The sequence below is a fragment of the Carassius carassius genome, chromosome 47 (genome assembly GCF_963082965.1).
Source record: "Carassius carassius chromosome 47, fCarCar2.1, whole genome shotgun sequence".
NCBI lineage: Eukaryota > Metazoa > Chordata > Actinopteri > Cypriniformes > Cyprinidae > Carassius > Carassius carassius.
In genome coordinates, this window is record NC_081801.1 from 125,001 (window position 1) to 145,000 (window position 20,000).

The 20,000-nt window shown below is 44.7% G+C and overlaps 1 protein-coding gene and 1 long non-coding RNA gene across 2 annotated transcripts in view; both read left to right on the forward strand.

Moving 5' to 3' along the window:
- zer1 (zyg-11 related, cell cycle regulator) overlaps positions 1-20,000 on the forward strand; it is a 31,675-nt gene that overhangs the window by 6,404 nt on the left and 5,271 nt on the right. Inside the window, exons 9-13 of the mRNA XM_059542426.1 lie at positions 66-281; positions 522-563; positions 9,706-9,825; positions 9,936-10,051; positions 10,125-10,313. Of these exons, the coding sequence (XP_059398409.1) occupies positions 66-281; positions 522-563; positions 9,706-9,825; positions 9,936-10,051; positions 10,125-10,313 (683 nt within the window). The remainder of the gene's footprint in view (positions 1-65; positions 282-521; positions 564-9,705; positions 9,826-9,935; positions 10,052-10,124; positions 10,314-20,000) is intronic.
- LOC132130594 (uncharacterized) overlaps positions 16,407-20,000 on the forward strand; it is a 4,233-nt gene continuing 639 nt past the window's right edge. Inside the window, exon 1 of the long non-coding RNA XR_009428742.1 lies at positions 16,407-16,491. This is a non-coding gene — a long non-coding RNA (uncharacterized LOC132130594). The remainder of the gene's footprint in view (positions 16,492-20,000) is intronic.

The window sequence follows — 20,000 nt, forward strand, 5'->3', positions numbered from 1 at the left end:
AGCAATGCATGATAAAAACATGTCACTCAGACTCTGTGTGTGTGTGTGTGTGTGTGTGTGTGCAGGTCCAGAGGAACTGCTGTCTGACGCTCTGTAACTTCAGTATTCCTGAGGAGCTGGAGTTCCAGTATCACAGAGTCAATCTGCTGCTGCTGAAGATCCTGGAGCCGGCGCGTCAGGACGAGTCCATCCAGCGCATCGCCGTCCATCTGTGTAACGCTCTCGTCTGTCAGGTCGACAACGACCACAAAGAAGCCGTCGGCAAGATGGGATTCGTCAAGGTGGTGTGCTCCTCATTGAGCTCTGCGTTTCTGTGAAGTTTAGATGTTTGCTCTGGTACACTTAGCATTTGAAATCTATAAAGTGCTGCATTTATAAAGTGATAGTTCACCCAAAAATTGTATTTCTATGTATGCGCCAGTTTCTTATTCATGTTGTTTTTAATGGGAGTAGCATTAGATTGTTAGCATGTAACGTGTAGAATCTGCGTCCATCTAATAGTTTGATTTGTCTCGTCACAGACGATGCTGAATCTGATCCAGAAGAAGCTGCAGGACAGAATGGTGAGTCCTCACTAAATCTGACTCCTCGCCGATTCGTCACTGAATCTGACTGATTTGTCACCGATTCGTCACTGAATCTGACTCATCACTGATTCGTCACTGAATCTGACTGATTTGTCACCGATTCGTCACTGAATCTGACTCCTCACTGATTCGTCACTGAATCTGACTGATTTGTCACCGATTCGTCACTGAATCTGACTCATCACTGATTCGTCACTGAATCTGACTGATTTGTCACCGATTCGTCACTGAATCTGACTCATCACTGATTCGTCACTGAATCTGACTGATTTGTCACCGATTCATCACTGAATCTGACTCCTCGCTGGTTCGTCACTGAATCTGACTCCTCGCCGATTCATCACTGAATCTGACTCATCGCCGATTCATCACTGAATCTGACTCCTCACCGATCCGTTACTAAATCTTACTCCTCAACAATTCATCACTGAACCTGACTCATCGCCGATTCGTCACGGAATCTGACTCCTCACCAATTCGTCACTGAATCTGACTGATTTGTCACTGAATCTGATTGATTTGTCACTGAATATGACTCATCACCAATTTGTCACTGAATCTGACTGATTTGTCACTGAATCTGATTGATTTGTCACTGAATCTGACTCATCACCAATTCGTCACTGAATCTGACTCATCACCAATTTGTCACTGAATCTGACTGATGTCACTGAATCTGACTCATCACCAATTCGTCACTGAATCTGACTGATCGCCGAAAATGTCAATGAATCTGACTGATTTGTCACTGAATCTGACTCCTCACCAATTCGTCACTGAATCTGACTCATCACCAATTCGTTACTTAATCTGATTGATTTGTCACTGAATCTGACCCATCACCAATTCGTCACTGAATCTGACTCCTCACCAATTCGTCACTGAATCTGACTGATTTGTCACTGAATCTGACTCCTCACCAATTTGTCACTGAATCTGACTGATTTGTCACTGAATCTGACTGATTTGTAACTGAAAATGACTCACCACCAATTCGTCACTGAATCTGACTGATCGCCGAAAATGTCACTGAATCTGACTGATTTGACACTGAATCTGACTCCTCACCAATTCGTCACTGAATCTGACTCCTCACCAATTCTTCACTGAATCTGATTCCTCACCAATTAATCACTGAATCTGACTGATTTGTCATTGAATCTGATTCATCATCAATACGTCACTGAATCTGACTGATTTGTCACTGAATCTGACTCCTCACCAATTCGTCACTGAATCTGACTCATCACCAATTCTACACTGAATCTGACTCCTCACCAATTAATCACTGAATCTGACTGATTTGTCATTGAATCTGACTCATCACCAATTCGTCACTGAATCTGACTCATCGCCGATTTGTCACTGAATCTGACTGATTCGTCACTGAATCTGACTCATCGCTGATTCGTCACTGAATCTGACTCATCACCAATTCGTCACTGAATCTGACTGATTTTTTCACTGAATCTGACTGATTTGTCACTGAATCTGACTCATCATCAATTCGTCACTGAATCTGACTGATTTGTCACTGAATCTGACTCATCATCAATTCGTCACTGAATCTGACTCATCACCAATTTGTCACTGAATCTGACTGATTTGTCACTGAATCTGACTCATCACCAATTTGTCACTGAATCTGACTGATTTGTCACTCAATCTGACTCATCATCAATTCGTCACTGAATCTGACTCATCACCAATTTGTCACTGAATCTGACTGATTTGTCACTGAATCTGACTGATTTGTCACTGAATATGACTCATCACTAATTTGTCACTGAATCTGACTGATCGCCGAAAATGTCACTGAATCTAACTGATTTGTCACTGAATCTGACTCCTCACCAATTCGTCACTGAATCTGACTCATCACCAATTCGTTACTTAATCTGATTGATTTGTCACTGAATCTGACTCATCACCAATTCGTCACTGAATCTGACTCCTCACCAATTCGTCACTGAATCTGACTGATTTGTCACTGAATCTGACTGATTTGTCACTGAATCTGACTCATCACCAATTCGTTACTTAATCTGATTGATTTTTCACTGAATCTGGCTCATCACCAATTCGTTACTGAATCTGACTGATTTGTCACTGAATCTAACTGATTTGTCACTGAATCTGACTCCTCACCAATTCGTCACTTAATCTGACTCATCACCAATTCGTTACTTAATCTGATTGATTTGTCACTGAATCTGACTCATCACCAATTCGTCACTGAATCTGACTCCTCACCAATTCGTCATTGAATCTGACTGATTTGTCATTGAATCTGACTCATCACCAATTCGTCACTGAATCTGACTGATTTGTCACTGAATCTGACTCATCACCAATTCGTTACTGAATCTGACTGATTTGTCACTGAATCTAACTGATTTGTCACTGAATCTAACTGATTTGTAACTGAATATGACTCATCACCAATTCGTTACTGAATCTGACTGATCGCCGAAAATGTCACTGAATCTGACTGATTTGACACTGAATCTGACTGATTTGTCACTGAATCTGACTCATCATCAATTCGTCACTGAATCTGACTCATCACCAATTTGTCACTGAATCTGACTGATTTGTCACTGAATCTGACTGATTTGTCACTGAATCTGACTCATCACCAATTTGTCACTGAATCTGACTGATTTGTCACTCAATCTGACTCATCATCAATTCGTCACTGAATCTGACTCATCACCAATTTGTCACTGAATCTGACTGATTTGTCACTGAATCTGACTGATTTGTCACTGAATATGACTCATCACTAATTTGTCACTGAATCTGACTGATCGCCGAAAATGTCACTGAATCTAACTGATTTGTCACTGAATCTGACTCCTCACCAATTCGTCACTGAATCTGACTCATCACCAATTCGTTACTTAATCTGATTGATTTGTCACTGAATCTGACTCATCACCAATTTGTCACTGAATCTGACTGATTTGTCACTGAATCTGACTGATTTGTCACTGAATATGACTCATCACTAATTTGTCACTGAATCTGACTGATCGCCGAAAATGTCACTGAATCTAACTGATTTGTCACTGAATCTGACTCCTCACCAATTCGTCACTGAATCTGACTCCTCACCAATTCGTCACTGAATCTGACTGATTTGTCACTGAATCTGACTGATTTGTCACTGAATCTGACTTATCACCAATTCGTCACTGAATCTGACTCATCACCAATTCGTTACTTAATCTGATTGATTTGTCACTGAATCTGGCTCATCACCAATTCGTTACTGAATCTGACTGATTTGTCACTGAATCTAACTGATTCGTCACTGAATCTGACTCCTCACCAATTCGTCACTGAATCTGACTCATCACCAATTCGTTACTTATTCTGATTGATTTGTCACTGAATCTGACTCATCACCAATTCGTCACTGAATCTGACTCCTCACCAATTCGTCATGGAATCTGACTGATTTGTCATTGAATCTGACTCATCACCAATTCGTCACTGAATCTGACTGATTTGTCACTGAATCTGACTCATCACCAATTCGTCACTGAATCTGACTCCTCACCAATTCGTCACTGAATCTGACTGATTTGTCACTGAATCTGACTGATTTGTCACTGAATCTGACTTATCACCAATTCGTCACTGAATCTGACTCATCACCAATTCGTTACTTAATCTGATTGATTTGTCACTGAATCTGGCTCATCACCAATTCGTTACTGAATCTGACTGATTTGTCACTGAATCTAACTGATTTGTCACTGAATCTGACTCCTCACCAATTCGTCACTGAATCTGACTAATCACCAATTCGTTACTTATTCTGATTGATTTGTCACTGAATCTGACTCATCACCAATTCGTCACTGAATCTGACTCCTCACCAATTCGTCATGGAATCTGACTGATTTGTCATTGAATCTGACTCAACACTAATTCGTCACTGCATCTGACTGATTTGTCACTGAATCTGACTGATTTGTCACTGAATCTGACTGATTTGTCACTGAATCTGACTCATCACCAATTTGTCTCTGAATCTGACTGATTTGTCACTGAATCTGACTCATCACCAGTTCGTCACTGAATCGGACTCATTTGTCACTGAATCTAACTGATTTGTCACTGAATCTAACTGATTTGTAACTGAATATGACTCATCACCAATTCTTCACTGAATCTGACTGATCGCCGAAAATGTCACTGAATCTGACTGATTTGTCACTGAATCTGACTCCTCACCAATTCGTCACTGAATCTGACTCCTCACCAATTCATCACTGAATCTGACTGATTTGTCATTGAATCTGACTCATCACTAATTCGTCACTGCATCTGACTGATTTGTCACTGAATCTGACTGATTTGTCACTGAATCTGACTGATTTGTCACTGAATCTGACTCATCACCAATTTGTCTCTGAATCTGACTGATTTGTCACTGAATCTGACTCATCACCAGTTCGTCACTGAATCGGACTCATCGCCAATTCATCACTGAATCTGAAATATTTGTCACTGATTCTGACTGATTTTTTCACTGAATCTGACTGATTTGTCACTGAATCTGACTCATCATCAATTCATCACTGAATCTGACTCATCATCAATTCGTCACTGAATCTGACTCATCATCAATTCATCACTGAATCTGACTCATCGCCAAAAATGTCACTGAATCTGACTGATTTGTCACTGAATCTGACACATCACCAATTCGTCACGGAATCTGAATGATTCGTCACAGAATCTGACTGATTTGTCACTGAATCTGACCTTATCGCCGAAAATGTCACTGAATCTGACTGATTTGTCACTGAATCTGACTCATCATCAATTCGTTACTGAATCTGACTCATCACCAATTTGTCACTGAATCTGACTATTCACCAATTCGTCATGGAATCTGACTGATTTGTCACTGAATCTGACCTTATCGCCGAAAATGTCACTGAATCTGACTGATTTGTCACTGAATCTGACTCATCATAAATTCGTCACGGAATCTGACTGATTTGTCACTGAATCTGATTTATCGCCGAAAATGTCATTGAATCTGACTGATTTGTCACTGAATCTTCAAAGTAATGCAAAAACAAAAGTGCTGCATGGGGTATAAAGTCTCGGTGCTCTTTGGTTGTGGGATAATAAATCTCTGAAGATAGGAACTCCAAGGCACTCGAATATCTCAGTGAAAAAATTAAAAAGCCTTTATTACATTCTTGGCTTGCTTTTTTAAAAAATGGTGAGAGGTACTGACTCATCACCAATTTGTCACTGAATCTGACTGATGTCACTGAATCTGACTCATCACCAATTTGTCACTGAATCTGACTGATGTCACTGAATCTGACTCATCACCAATTCGTCACTGAATCTGACTCATCACCAATTCGTCACTGAATCTGACTCATCACCAATTCGTCACTGAATCTGACTGATTTGTCACTGAATCTGACTCATCATAAATTCGTCACGGAATCTGACTGATTTGTCACTGACTCTGATTTATCGCCGAAAATGTCATTGAATCTGACTGATTTGTCACTGAATCTTCAAAGTAATGCAAAAACAAAAGTGCTGCATGGGGTATAAAGTCTTGGTGCTCTTTGGTTGTGGGATAATAAATCTCTGAAGACAAGAACTCCAAGGCACTCAAATATCTCAGTGAAAAAATTAAAAAGCCTTTATTACATTCTTGGCTTGCTTTTTTAAAAAATGGTGAGAGGTACTGTATGGAAGCAAAATAATGACTTATGTCTTTGAAACAAAAAAGCATGCTGAATAGCACTAACTGAAAAATAATGCATTGAATTAACAGTACTTGCATTTTAATGCCTTGAATTTCCAGGGCTTGCATTGTTAGGTCTTGAAATTTTATATAGTTGTTCATTTAAGCTGTGAATATTTCAATTAAAAATATTTCACACACCTTTTCATAATTAAAAAATCAATAATTCATATTCACGTTCCAGAATTCACTTCCAAAATATTAAATCGGTTAAAAATACGATGTATAATATTCAACAGGCAAATTTCGGTCCGTTTTATTTCACTTTCCAAATTCGCTTCCACAAATTCAGTGGTTAAAATTCGGCAGATAATTCGCCCTTTCACATCCGGGAGCTGCAGGAATAGCAGTAGAGCACAGAGATATGATCTCTATCTACTGTCAGTCGCTCACCAGCAGGTGGTGCAAGCAGCTGTTAAATAAGGCCAAAGCAACAGGTGGATTAAGTAATACAGTTACAAAAACTGATCTGCAGAAATTAAGCAAGCGCTAAGTAGAAGTTTTGATTATCGGGGCATGTGGAAAAGCTGATTGTGCGTATGTTTATTTCAACCTCTTTGCTGTGACCAAGTAAGCAGCATTCAAAGGAGATTATTATGGTGTTTTACCCAACGCTGAATTACAGAACTAACCCTACATCTAAGGAAGACACATATTGCTTTCGGTTGTTTAGTTTGCCTAACTTTGTGTCATGGCTTGTGAGTCGCTGTGCTGTAATACTGGGGATCCCCTCACGTCACACTCCAGGATTCCCCAATGACGAGTAACACTTCTCAGTCAATTAATACTGTGATATAAGACCTCAGATCTCAGAATAGATTTTATTGAGGATTATGCAAACTATATACAGGCAAGCAAATGGGATCAAAAAGAATCCAATGCGCTGCATTTTCAATAGTTCACGCTTACATATAATTAGCTGAGGTATGGAATGCGTATTTGGCGTGCTGTCCGGGGAAGGGCTCCGAGCTCGGGAATGGCCCGAACCTAGAGTACCCCCCCTTCCCCGTCTATTTATAAAGTGAACTTGAAGTGAGGAGATGGGGTGGAGGAGGGATGCTGATAAACCGTCAGTGGATAGAGGTAAGTCAGCGATATTTATACTATGGGATTGATTACTTGATTATGGTCCACCTGTGTTGGTTAGGCTAAGTATCTGACGCGCTCCTCCCGAATCTTATTAATAAAATTACATTTCTTTATAATTGATTTCCATTACCACTGGTCTATAAAGTCGACAGTCACACAAAGATATCAATACCATGATTAGTTTTAACAATATGCAACCAATTTATATTAACATAAAAAATGAGTTAAAAACAATCTAGGTATATTCTGAAAATGGAAACTGAAGAAATTATTGACGTGCTACCGCACCCAAGGGACCGTCTGACAATTCCACTGACTGGGTTAAAAGGTCCAATGTGTTTTAATTAAAATTCTAAATAACACAGTCAAATTCTTAATCTTGTATTTTTCATAGTGATTTTCTACAGGTGAGATTTTGCCAAAACCTCCCTTCATATATTTACAGTATACAATTATTTACATATTAAAGATCCCTGGAAAGGGTTTTCATGTTCCAACAGTTGTAGTACATTGCTAGATACAAGACTGACTTACTAGGGATGGGCGTTTTCCACAAATATCACATTCGACTATTTGAGCTCACAAAAAAAAGAATATTCGAATATTCGTTTATTTAAATTAAGTTTAATGAGTCAGACATTTTTCAGCAACATTTGTTTTCGTCATTTTGAACAAGCTTACACACAATAAGCTTGAACATTACACATCGTGTTTTGTAGCTGAAAACCTTTTACAAATGCGTGCAAACAAATAAAAGTACAGATTAAAAGCAAAAAAATAATAATAAGTGAACAAAGAAAAAACGTAAAGCAGCCTGCAGCAATTAGGCTATTGTACACTTAACTTTTAAACTGTCAGCAAATCTTTTTTGCTTTTTTTTCTATTCTTTCAAATGTTCTTGTTAAGAAATACGGCATGTAAACATGATTGGGGGAAAGTCGGCTCCTTAGTCTGTTAACAATAAGGCCAGCCGCGGAGAAAACGCGCTCTGATGGCACAGACGTAGACGGGACTCACAAATAACGGTGTGCTAAGCGAATAAGTTTTGTGAAGCGCTTCGTGTTTTCGTTTCACCACTGAATGGGATCCTCATCTGGTGGAATACATGGAATACATGGCTCCAGCAAGAACTGTTCCCACTCGTCTCGGCTGGACTCTCTGTAATCATCGCTGAAGTACTGGCTCAGCCTTTGCCAGCCTTTTCCTACGAGTTGTTATTGCATCCTCTTCATCGTTGGTGACGGCGGCTGCATCCGCACCACTTGCATCAAGGAAAATGTTCTGATAATGTTCAAATAAAGTTTTTTTTCTTAATTCTCTCATGTTTTCATCGAGAAACCTGAGATGTTTGTGCCGAGGGTCTAGGGCAGACGCGAGAAGATGAGTTTCCACTGTATTCTCCAAGTTAGCGGTGTTTATTCGTTGCATGAGAGATGCTGCAACAATGTTCTTGAATTCGGTCACTTTCTGTGATTCTCCACGGCATATTTGAAGTACTGTAGAAGACCGCAGTTCTTAGGGGGCGTTCACTTATCGCGTCTTTTGCATGCTCAAGTTCGTTATTTCCAATGTGGGCGCGCGGTATGCGCGCTCATAATGGAAGCGACGCGGTCACGATTTCGGGACCGAAATTTGCCTGTTGAATATTATACATCGTATTTTTTAACCGATTTAATATTTTGGAAGTGAATTCTGGAACGTGAATATGAATTATTGATTTTTTAATTATGAAAAAGTGTGTCAAATATTTTTAATTGAAATATTCACAGCTTAAACGAACAACTATATTACATTTCAGGACCTAAAGATGCAAGCCCTGGAAATACAAGGCATTAAAATGCAAGTACTGTTAATTCAATGCATTATTTTTTCAGACATGCTTTTTTGTTTCAAAGACATAAGTCATTATTTTACTTCCATAGTACTGACTCATCACCAATTTGTCACTGAATCTGACTGATGTCACTGAATCTGACTCATCATCAATTCGTCACTGAATCTGACTGATCGCCGAAAATGTCACTGAATCTGACTGATTTGTCACTGAATCTGACTCATCATCAATTCGTTACTGAATCTGACTCATAAATAAAGAAGTTGGAAAAAAATTTTTTGTGTCATTTTATTTCAAGTCATGAAAACATGTTTGTTTAGATATTTCTTATTTTATCTCAGCTGATTTTATTTCTGGTACTGAGAATGTGTTTTTCTGGTTTAACGTGTGTGTGTGTTCAGTGTGATCAGGTGATGGAGTTCTCGTGGAGTGCGCTCTGGAACATCACAGACGAGACGCCTGATAACTGTCAGATGTTCCTGGAGTGTAATGGCATGAATCTCTTCCTGGAGTGTCTGAAGGTCTGTTCATCACAGTTCCAGTGTATATATTGTACACAGCCTGAATAATGACTGATTGTCAGCAGAATCTCTGCTCCTCCCTCATGTGTTTGATATCTGCTCTCTCGCAGGAGTTTCCTGATAAGCAGGAGCTGCACCGTAACATGCTGGGGCTGCTGGGTAATGTGGCTGAAGTGAAGGCGCTGAGGCCGCAGCTGCTGACCAAGCAGTTCATCACAGTGTTCAGGTGTGAAGTGTTTCTCTGCGTGTCATTGGCTCAGTGTTCAGGTGTGAGTCTAACACCGTGGCTCTGCTCGCAGTGAGCTGCTGGACAGTAAAGCGGACGGCATCGAGGTGTCCTATAATGCCTGTGGAGTCCTGGCACACATCATGTTCGACGGGTCGGACGTCTGGACCATGGAGGAGCCCAGCAGGTCACATGTCATGGACAAGATGTGGGCAGCCATCCAGAGCTGGGACGTCAGCTCGCGACGCAACATCAACTACAGGCACGTCAGCGACGGGGGGGGGCGGGGGTTCGTACCATTTTCTGAGGTTTGACCAGTGGAGCAAACACTCACTCATTCCTGTTCCCTTTCGAGAGTACTCTCGTACTGCGTAAGCTAGCTTACGCTATGGGAAAAGATCCCCTTTTCTCGAGAATATGAAGCCAAAAATTATCCTTAATTTTTAAATAATGTAAAACGCAGTGCTGCAGCACAGCAGACCCAAGCGAAGCGGCTCGCGCGCTTATTGGCTGTGCTGCGGCAACTGCAGCAACCTATGGTGAGGCGGCGGAGAGTAACGAACCAATGGGGGCGCTTCGCGCCCATTGGACGTCAGAGCGCGCCAAAATAGGCGTGGCTGGAACTATATAAGCCACCGCTTCACCATAGGGATCAGATTTCATCTCCTTCAGCGATCTCACCTGCACTTCGCTGTCTTCTCCGGAGAAGCCTCTACACGCCGTCGAAAAGCCTCTCAGCGGGATAGCACTGCAACGCAGATCTGAGGACGCCGGCTCGTGCTTCATCTCGACGCCGCCTTCAGCACTCGCTTCCTGCTGCGCCATCCGGCGTGACTATATCCTTTTCAAAGCTAGTGTGTTTGCCACTGCATCACACTTTTTTCCTCCAGAATTCGAGGCGTTGTTTCAAATGCCTCGGGCCTGCGCTTCCTGCCGAGGCCCTCTGCCCAGCGAGGACCGCCACATCATCTGTGTCTCCTGCCTGGGCCGCGAGCATGCTGAGAGCGCACTCTTCAAGGGCGGCTGCCCTGAGTGCGACGACATGGCTATATCGACCCTGTGGGCTCGATTAGCTCAAACCAGCCACGATGCTCCACCCGCTCCGCCTCTTCTCTCTCAAGTGCCGCGTAAGAAACGCCGCGATCAGAGAATGCCTGAGCATACTGCTACACGCGAGCTCACGCCGGAACACTCCCCGCGTGCCTCGCCCGCTCTCTCTCCTTCGCCTGTCCTCTTCGTGGACGAGCAGCGCCAGTCCCTGCTCACCAGCGCCCCCTTCTCCTTCGGAGCGCCTGAGGCGGAAGAGGACAGACATGACAGCCTTTCTCTTGCCGCGTCCAGTAGTGAGGAATGGTCGGGCTCCATTGCGGAACCCCCCCCCTCTACAGCACCCAGCTGCACCGGACAACGCGCCGATATCGACGCGGAGCTTACTCGCGTGCTTACAAGGGCTGTCAGCGACCTTCAGCTCGACTGGTCTCCTCCAGACGAGCCCGCTAAAAGCAGGCTGGACGAATGGTTCCTGCAGGGGCGCCCTTCGGCCCCTCCGCAAAGAAACGCCCCCTTCTTCCCGGAAGTTCACAATGAACTCACGAAGTCGTGGAAAGCCCCATTCTCCGCACGCTTGAAGACTTCTGTCTCGTCAGCGCTCTCCTCTGTCGACGGCGCCCGAGACCACGGTTACGAGAGCCTCCCCCCTCTCGAGGAGGCTATTGCTGCACACCTCTGCCCGCCCTCAGCCGCTGGATGGCGGTCGAAGCCTGTGCATCCATCCAAGCCGTGCCGCACCACCTCAGCTCTCGCTGGCCGAGCTTACACCTCCGCTGGTCAAGCTGCTTCGGCTCTACACACCATGGCTGTGCTGCAGGTTTTTCAGGCCAGACTTCTCCGTAACCTGGACGAGTCTGCCCCAGAGACCTATGACTTTAAAGATCTCCGCAGCGCTACTGATCTAGCCCTGCGTGCGACAAAGACCACAGCACAAGCGATCGGCCGAAGCATGGCAAGCCTCGCTGTTTTAGAGCGACACCTCTGGCTCACGCTCACGGAGATGAAAGACGCCGACAAATCCGCCTTTCTTGACTCTCCTATCTCGCCTTCCGGCCTCTTTTGCCAGTCGGTTAAGGGTTTCGCTGAACGCTTCACTGAGGCTCAGAAAACGTCACAGGCAATGAGACACTTCCTGCCGAAACGCTCTAGCTCTGCTGCGGGACGCCGTAGAAATGCGCCGCCCCCTCAGACCTCGAAGCCATCGCAGCCAGACTTACAGTCTCGCCCAGCGACCAAAACCCAGCACCGCTCTCGCTCTACGAGCCGCAAACCGCCAGAGAGACGGGGACCTCGGCCCAGGATTGTGCTGAACCCCGAGCCTCCGAAGCCCTCCTGACCTTCGGGCTGAAAAGACCGTGGTTAAGTCCCGCTGCGGCCGGACCACCACACAAGAAACCTCACATGCTTCCTCCAATCCCCTCACTAAAGGCGGTTGGAGATGTCTATACTGCAGTAAACGAGCCTGTTACAATGCACGCACGCCTGCACACAAACGCCGTTTTCACGGCGACCTCAATAAAGCACAAAAAGAGCTTTTTCTATGTAGGCAGTGTGCCCACTACACAGTACGCACCCCTACATGTATACACACTCCCCCAAGTGTCACAAAGACTCACTCGGGTCTCCTTTCATGCCCACCTTCCCGCTCGCGCCGGAGGTGCTCTAAATGTAGCGCGCGTGCCCACTTCTCAGTGCGCAACCCTACAAATAAGCGCTGTCACCACAGTGTCACAAGCACAGCATACTCGAGCTACTGGTCCCCTCATAACAGGCGGCCAGTGCCCGAAGCACATTCAACCCATAGCCGCACGAGCCGCTGCATGGCAGGCCATCCCCGGCATATCAAATTGGGTTTTGAATATAATAAAACGAGGTTACTCGCTCCAGTTCGCTCGCAGACCGCCGCGTTTTCGCGCCGTGGTCGAAACGAAAGTGAAAAGCGAAATGACACACGTCCTTCGCGCCGAACTGATAAACCTTCTTGCAAAAGGGGCGATAGAAACTGTCCCCCCTGCGCAGCGCGAGTCAGGCTTTTACAGCCGCTACTTCCTCGTACCAAAAAAGGATGGCGGTCTCAGACCCATCCTAGATCTCAGACGTTTGAACAAAGCGCTTATGACGCGATCGTTCAAAATGTTAACTACCAAACAAATACTCGCGCAAATTCGCCCGAGGGATTGGTTTTTCTCAGTGGATCTGAAAGACGCTTACTTTCACATTCAAATAGCACCCCATCACAGGCCATTCTTGAGATTCGCCTTCGAGGGGCAGACTTATCAGTACATGGTTCTTCCATTCGGCCTCTCCGTAGCGCCCCGTACGTTTACACGGTGCATGGATGCCGCTCTCGCACCCCTGAGCATGCGGGGAGTGCGAGTATTGAACTACCTCGACGACTGGCTAGTTTTAGCCCATTCCGAGGAACTACTGACGACACACAGATCCTGGATCCTCAGCCATTTAGAATGCCTGGGTCTCACGATCAACACTGTCAAGAGCGCTCTGTCTCCCAGCCAGAGGATTTCCTTTTTGGGGATAAACATAGACTCTGTGACATGTACAGCGCGTCTGACGTCACAGCGCGCTCTTACTATTCAGCATTTAGCCGTGTCGTTCAAAGCCGGGTCTCTTTACCCGCTCAAACGATTTCAGGAAATGCTAGGTCTGATGGCATCAGCCTCTGCGGTTCTCAAACTGGGCCTGCTGCGCATGCGCCCACTACAGCGCTGGCTGAGAGACCGTGTTCCAGCGCGCGCCTGGATTTCCGGCCGCGCGCGCATCAGGGTGACCCACGGCTGCATCACAGCTCTGGCCCCTTGGAAAATAGCCAACTGGTATCAGTTAGGCGTAAGCACGGGCGCTGTCTCGAAATGGAAAGTAGTCTCGACAGATGCATCCAACCTCGGTTGGGGCGCCCTGTACGAGGGCAGGTCTGCCTCCGGCCTCTGGTCGAGCCCGGACCGACTGTTACACATAAACTGTCTGGAGATGATAGCGGTCGAACTATCCCTGAAAGCTTTCCTCCCATTTTTAAAGGGCCACCACGTTCTGGTCAGATCAGACAGCATGTCAGTGGTGGCCTACATAAATCGCCAGGGTGGTGTCAGGTCAGAAACCTTGCACACCCTGACCGAGCGTCTTCTGACATGGGCACATTACAATCTGCGCTCGCTAAAGGCAGCGCATGTACCTGGCATCCTGAACCGGGGCCCGGACATGCTTTCCAGGGCGAATGTTCCCCCTGGGGAGTGGTCTCTTCACCCACAGACGGTTCAGTTGATGTGGAGCATCTTCGGCAGGGCAGAGGTCGACCTCTTCGCCTCAGAAGACAACGCTCATTGCCCAATATATTTTTCAAAGAGCAGGGACGCGCTGGCCCTCGATTGGCCCAGACGCCCGCTTTATGCCTTCCCACCGGTCGCGATGCTACCGCAGGTCATCGATCGGGTCAGGAAGAGCAGATGTGCTATGCTGCTAGTAGCCCCACTCTGGACGACCCAACCTTGGTTCTCCGAGCTGATGCAGCTGTCCAGTACAGCCCCATGGCCAATACCGCTGCGGAAAGATCTCCTCACGCAGCTGAAGGGCGCGCTCTGGCATCCCCACCCCGAACTTTGGGCCCTTCATGTATGGCCCCTCAACGGGTACCCGGGAACCTCCCTGAGGGAGTGTTAAAGACCATTACGGAAGCCAGAGCGCCCTCAACCAGGCGCCTATACGCGCAGAAATGGTCAGTGTTCTCCACCTGGTGCGGGACACGGAACCTAGACCCTCACTTATGTGACGTGACGGAGATACTCTCCTTCCTACAGGAGCGTTTAGATGCGGGCAGATCCCCGTCTACGCTCAAAGTGTATGTGGCAGCCATTGCAGCTTCTCATGCTCCGGTGGCCGGCCTATCACTGGGAAAAGACGAACTGGTCATTCGTTTCCTTAAGGGAGCTCGTCGGATGAACCCTCCCCGACCCCCTTCAATCCCTTCCTGGGACCTGTCTACGGTCCTAGAGGCCTTAAAGGGCCCCCCTTTTGAACCGCTTCAGTCTGTCGATATGAAGCTTCTTTCGTTCAAAACCGCTTTTCTACTGGCTCTGGCCTCAGTCAAGCGAGTGGGGGATTTACATGCGCTATCTGTAAGCGCTGACTGTCTCGAGTTTGGGCCTAATGACTCCAGAGTCATTCTCAGACCAAGACACGGCTATGTCCCCAAGGTGCTCTCAACACCGTTCAGAGCGCAGGTCATCTCGCTGTCAGCCCTTTCCTCGCAAAGCGACGAAAGCAACGCGAGCTTCATCTGCCCCGTCAGGGCTCTTAAAACCTATATTGCGCGCTCCGCCTTATTCAGGAGGTCGGACCAGCTCTTCATATGCTTTGGTGGGCGCACCCGAGGTCTCGCCACCACGAAGCAAAGCCTATCGCGATGGATAGTAGACACTATCTCGCTGGCTTACAAATCTAAGGGCCTTCACTGCCCGTTCGGCATCAGAGCCCATTCCACCCGAGGTATGGCCTCGTCATGGGCGTGGTCCTGCGGGATACCACTGGATGATATCTGTGCGGCGGCAGGCTGGGCCTCTCCGTCCACATTTATTAGATTCTATAATCTGCAAGTCCCTGCCCTGCAGGCCAGGGTACTTTCTATATAGACGTGCTAAGCCTTATCACGTCCCCCTTTTTTCGTTCCCTATATAAAGCTCACTAAGGTTGGCTGTTGGGACTGGGATTTCTCCTGCTATAAAGCCCCGAGCTCTCGCCTCGGGCTGTGACAGGTCGAAGTTCCCGAGCACGCACGGCGTTTTACATTGTGTTCCCATAGCGTAAGCTAGCTTACGCAGTACGAGAGTACTCTCGAAAGGGAACGTACTCGGTTACTAACGTAACCTCGGTTCCCTGAGATGAGGGAACGAGTACTGCGTAACCTGCCGTGCTATGTGCTCGGACCGGGTGATCGCTTCAGTCGATTTAAAACCTGATCCCTATGGTGAAGCGGTGGCTTATATAGTTCCAGCCACGCCTATTTTGGCGCGCTCTGACGTCCAATGGGCGCGAAGCGCCCCCATTGGTTCGTTACTCTCCGCCGCCTCACCATAGGTTGCTGCAGTTGCCGCAGCACAGCCAATAAGCGCGCGAGCCGCTTCGCTTGGGTCTGCTGTGCTGCAGCACTGCGTTTTACATTATTTAAAAATTAAGGATAATTTTTGGCTTCATATTCTCGAGAAAAGGGGACCTTTTCCCATAGCGTAAGCTAGCTTACGCAGTACTCGTTCCCTCATCTCAGGGAACCGAGGTTACGTTAGTAACCGAGTACGTTTTCTGCTTCTGCTGGGAAAAAAGTCCAGTTGAATGTAAATTATGTAATTCTAATCGTGTGGTTTTGTGTTGCTCTGAGAAAGGTGTATGGAAGTAAAATAATGACTTATGTCTTTGAAACAAAAAAGCATGCCGAATAGCACTATCTGAAAAAATAATGCATTGAATTAACAGTTCTTGCATTTTAATGCCTTGTATTTCCAGGGTTTTGCATCTTTAGGTCCTGAAATGTAATATAGTTGTTCGTTTAAGCTGTGAATATTTCAATTAAAAATATTTCACACACTTTTTCATAATAAAAAAATCAATAATTCATATTCACGTTCCAGAATTCACTTCCAAAATATTAAATCGGTTAAAAAATACGATGTATAATATTCAACAGGCAAATTTCGGTCCATTTTATTTCACTTTCCAAATTCGCTTCCACAAATTCAGTGGTTAAAATTCGGCAGATAATTGTCCCTTTCACATCCGGGAGCTGCAGGAATAGCAGTAGAGCACAGAGGCATGATCTCCATCTGCTGTCAGTCGCTCACCAGCAGGTGGTGCAAGCAGCTGTTAAATAAGGCCAAAGCAACAGGTGGATTAAGTAATACAGTTACAAAAACTGATCTGCAGAAATTAAGCAAGCGCTAAGTAGAAGTTTTGATTATCGGGGCATGTGGAAAAGCTGATTGTGCGTATGTTTATTTCAACCTCTTTTCTGTGACCAAGTAAGCAGCATTCAAATGAGATTATTATGGTGTTTTACCCAACGCTGAATTACAGAACTAACATTACATCTAAGGAAGACATATATTGCTTTCGGTTGTTTAGTTTGCCTAACTTTGTGTCATGGCTTGTGAGTCGCTGTGCTGTAATACTGGGGATCCCCTCACGTCACACTCCAGAATTCCCCAATGACGAGTAATGCTTCTCAGTCAAATAATACTGTGATATAAGACCTCAGATCTCAGAAGACATTTTATTGATGATTATGCAAACTATATAGACAGTTAAGCAGATGTAAAATATGAACGAACGCTCAAGGTTTCACGCGGTTTCCCTCAGAAATCTGTTAAAGAAAAGAAAACACGTGGCTCAGCGCACTAACAGTGACAGCGATTTAAAAACAAACTCACATCTTACTGATGATGCAAACTATATACAGACAGATGAGGATATGAACGCAAGTTACGGAACAAGAAAAAGTGCATGTTATATATATAAAATAATTTAATTTATTTAAAAAATAATTAATGAATGAATAAGGGGCCATTCACATATCGCGCCTAATAACGCGTGGAAAAGGCTATGTGCGCCGCTTTCTCCTTTTTTCCAAAGTGCTCGGGCAGAAGCGCTCCTGAGGCTAAGCAACAATGACGTGCTCTCTCCATGAAGACGCGGAAATTTCAGCAAAGGATAAATGGATTTGCAGCACAAAAAAAATCGCTTTCAGTAGCTCTGCTACTAAATTTATTTCAAAATGGCAATCCATTCAAAGGAGATTATTATGGTGTTTTACCCAACGCTGAATTACAGAACTAACATTACATCTAAGGAAGACACATATTGCTTTCGGTTGTTTAGTTTGCCTAACTTTGTGTCATGGCTTGTGCGTCGCTGTGCTGTAATACTGGGGATCCCCTCACGTCACACTCCAGGATTCCCCAATGACGAGTAACGCTTCTCAGTCAATTAATACTGTGATATAAGACCTCAGATCTCAGAAGACATTTTATTGAGGATTATGCAAACTATATGCAGGCAAGCAAATGGGATCAAAAAGAATCCAATGCGCTGCATTTTCTTTATAATTGATTTCCATTACCACTGGTCTATAAAGTCGACAGTCACACAAAGATATCAATACCATGATTAGTTTTAACAATATGCAACCAATTTATATTAACATAAAAAAATGAGTTAAAAACAATCTAGGTATATTCTGAAAATGGAAACTGAAGAAATTATTGACGTGCTACCGCACCCAAGGGACCGTCTGACAATTCCACTGACTGGGTTAAAAGGTCCAATGTGTTTTAATTAAAATTCTAAATAACACAGTCAAATTCTTAATCTTGTATTTTTCATAGTGATTTTCTACAGGTGAGATTTTGCCAAAACCTCCCTTCATATATTTACAGTATACAATTATTTACATATTAAAGATCCCTGGAAAGGGTTTTCATGTTCCAACAGTTGTAGTACATTGCTAGATACAAGACTGACTTACTAGGGATGGGCGTTTTCCACAAATATCACATTCGACTATTTGAGCTCACAAAAAAAAGAATATTCGAATATTCGTTTATTTAAATTAAGTTTAATGAGTCAGACATTTTTCAGCAACATTTGTTTTCGTCATTTTGAACAAGCTTACACACAATAAGCTTGAACATTACACATCGTGTTTTGTAGCTGAAAACCTTTTACAAATGCGTGCAAACAAATAAAAGTACAGATTAAAAGCAAAAAAATAATAATAAGTGAACAAAGAAAAAACGTAAAGCAGCCTGCAGCAATTAGGCTATTGTACACTTAACTTTTAAACTGTCAGCAAATCTTTTTTGCTTTTTTTTCTATTCTTTCAAATGTTCTTGTTAAGAAATACGGCATGTAAACATGATTGGGGGAAAGTCGGCTCCTTAGTCTGTTAACAATAAGGCCAGCCGCGGAGAAAACGCGCTCTGATGGCACAGACGTTGTCGGGACTCACAAATAACGGTGTGCTAAGCGAATAAGTTTTGTGAAGCGCTTCGTGTTTTAGTTTCACCACTGAATGGGATCCTCATCTGGTGGAATACATGGAATACATGGCTCCAGCAAGAACTGTTCCCACTCGTCTCGGCTGGACTCTCTGTAATCATCGCTGAAGTACTGGCTCAGCCTTTTCCAGCCTTTTCCTACGAGTTGTTATTGCATCCTCTTCATCGTTGGTGACGGCGGCTGCATCCGCACCACTTGCATCAAGGAAAATGTTCTGATAATGTTCAAATAAAGTTTTTTTTCTTAATTCTCTCATGTTTTCATCGAGAAACCTGAGATGTTTGTGCCGAGGGTCTAGGGCAGACGCGAGAAGATGAGTTTCCACTGTATTCTCCAAGTTAGCGGTGTTTATTCGTTGCTTGAGAGATGCTGCAACAATGTTCTTGAATTCGGTCACTTTCTGTGATTCTCCACGGCATATTTGAAGTACTGTAGAAGACCGCAGTTCTTAGGGGGCGTTCACTTATCGCGTCTTTTGCATGCTCAAGTTCGTTATTTCCAATGTGGGCGCGCGGTATGCGCGCTCATAATGGAAGCGACGCGGTCACGATGCGCACGCGGAGCGACGCGGTCCCGTTTTTTCCAGGCGCGTCCGAACAGCATCGAGTTAAAAACATCTCAACTTTCAGAATGCCGCAAGCGCACCGCAGGTCATGTGACAAGAACTAAACATTCAGCTTCATCCTTTCCCGTAACAACGTTGAAAGCTCAGCCAAGATGAAGGAACTGCTGAACATAGCTGCTTACTTGGTAACAGCAAAGAGGTTGAAATAAACATACGCACAATCAGCTTTTCCACATGCCCCGATAATCAAAACTTCTACTTAGCGCTTGCTTAATT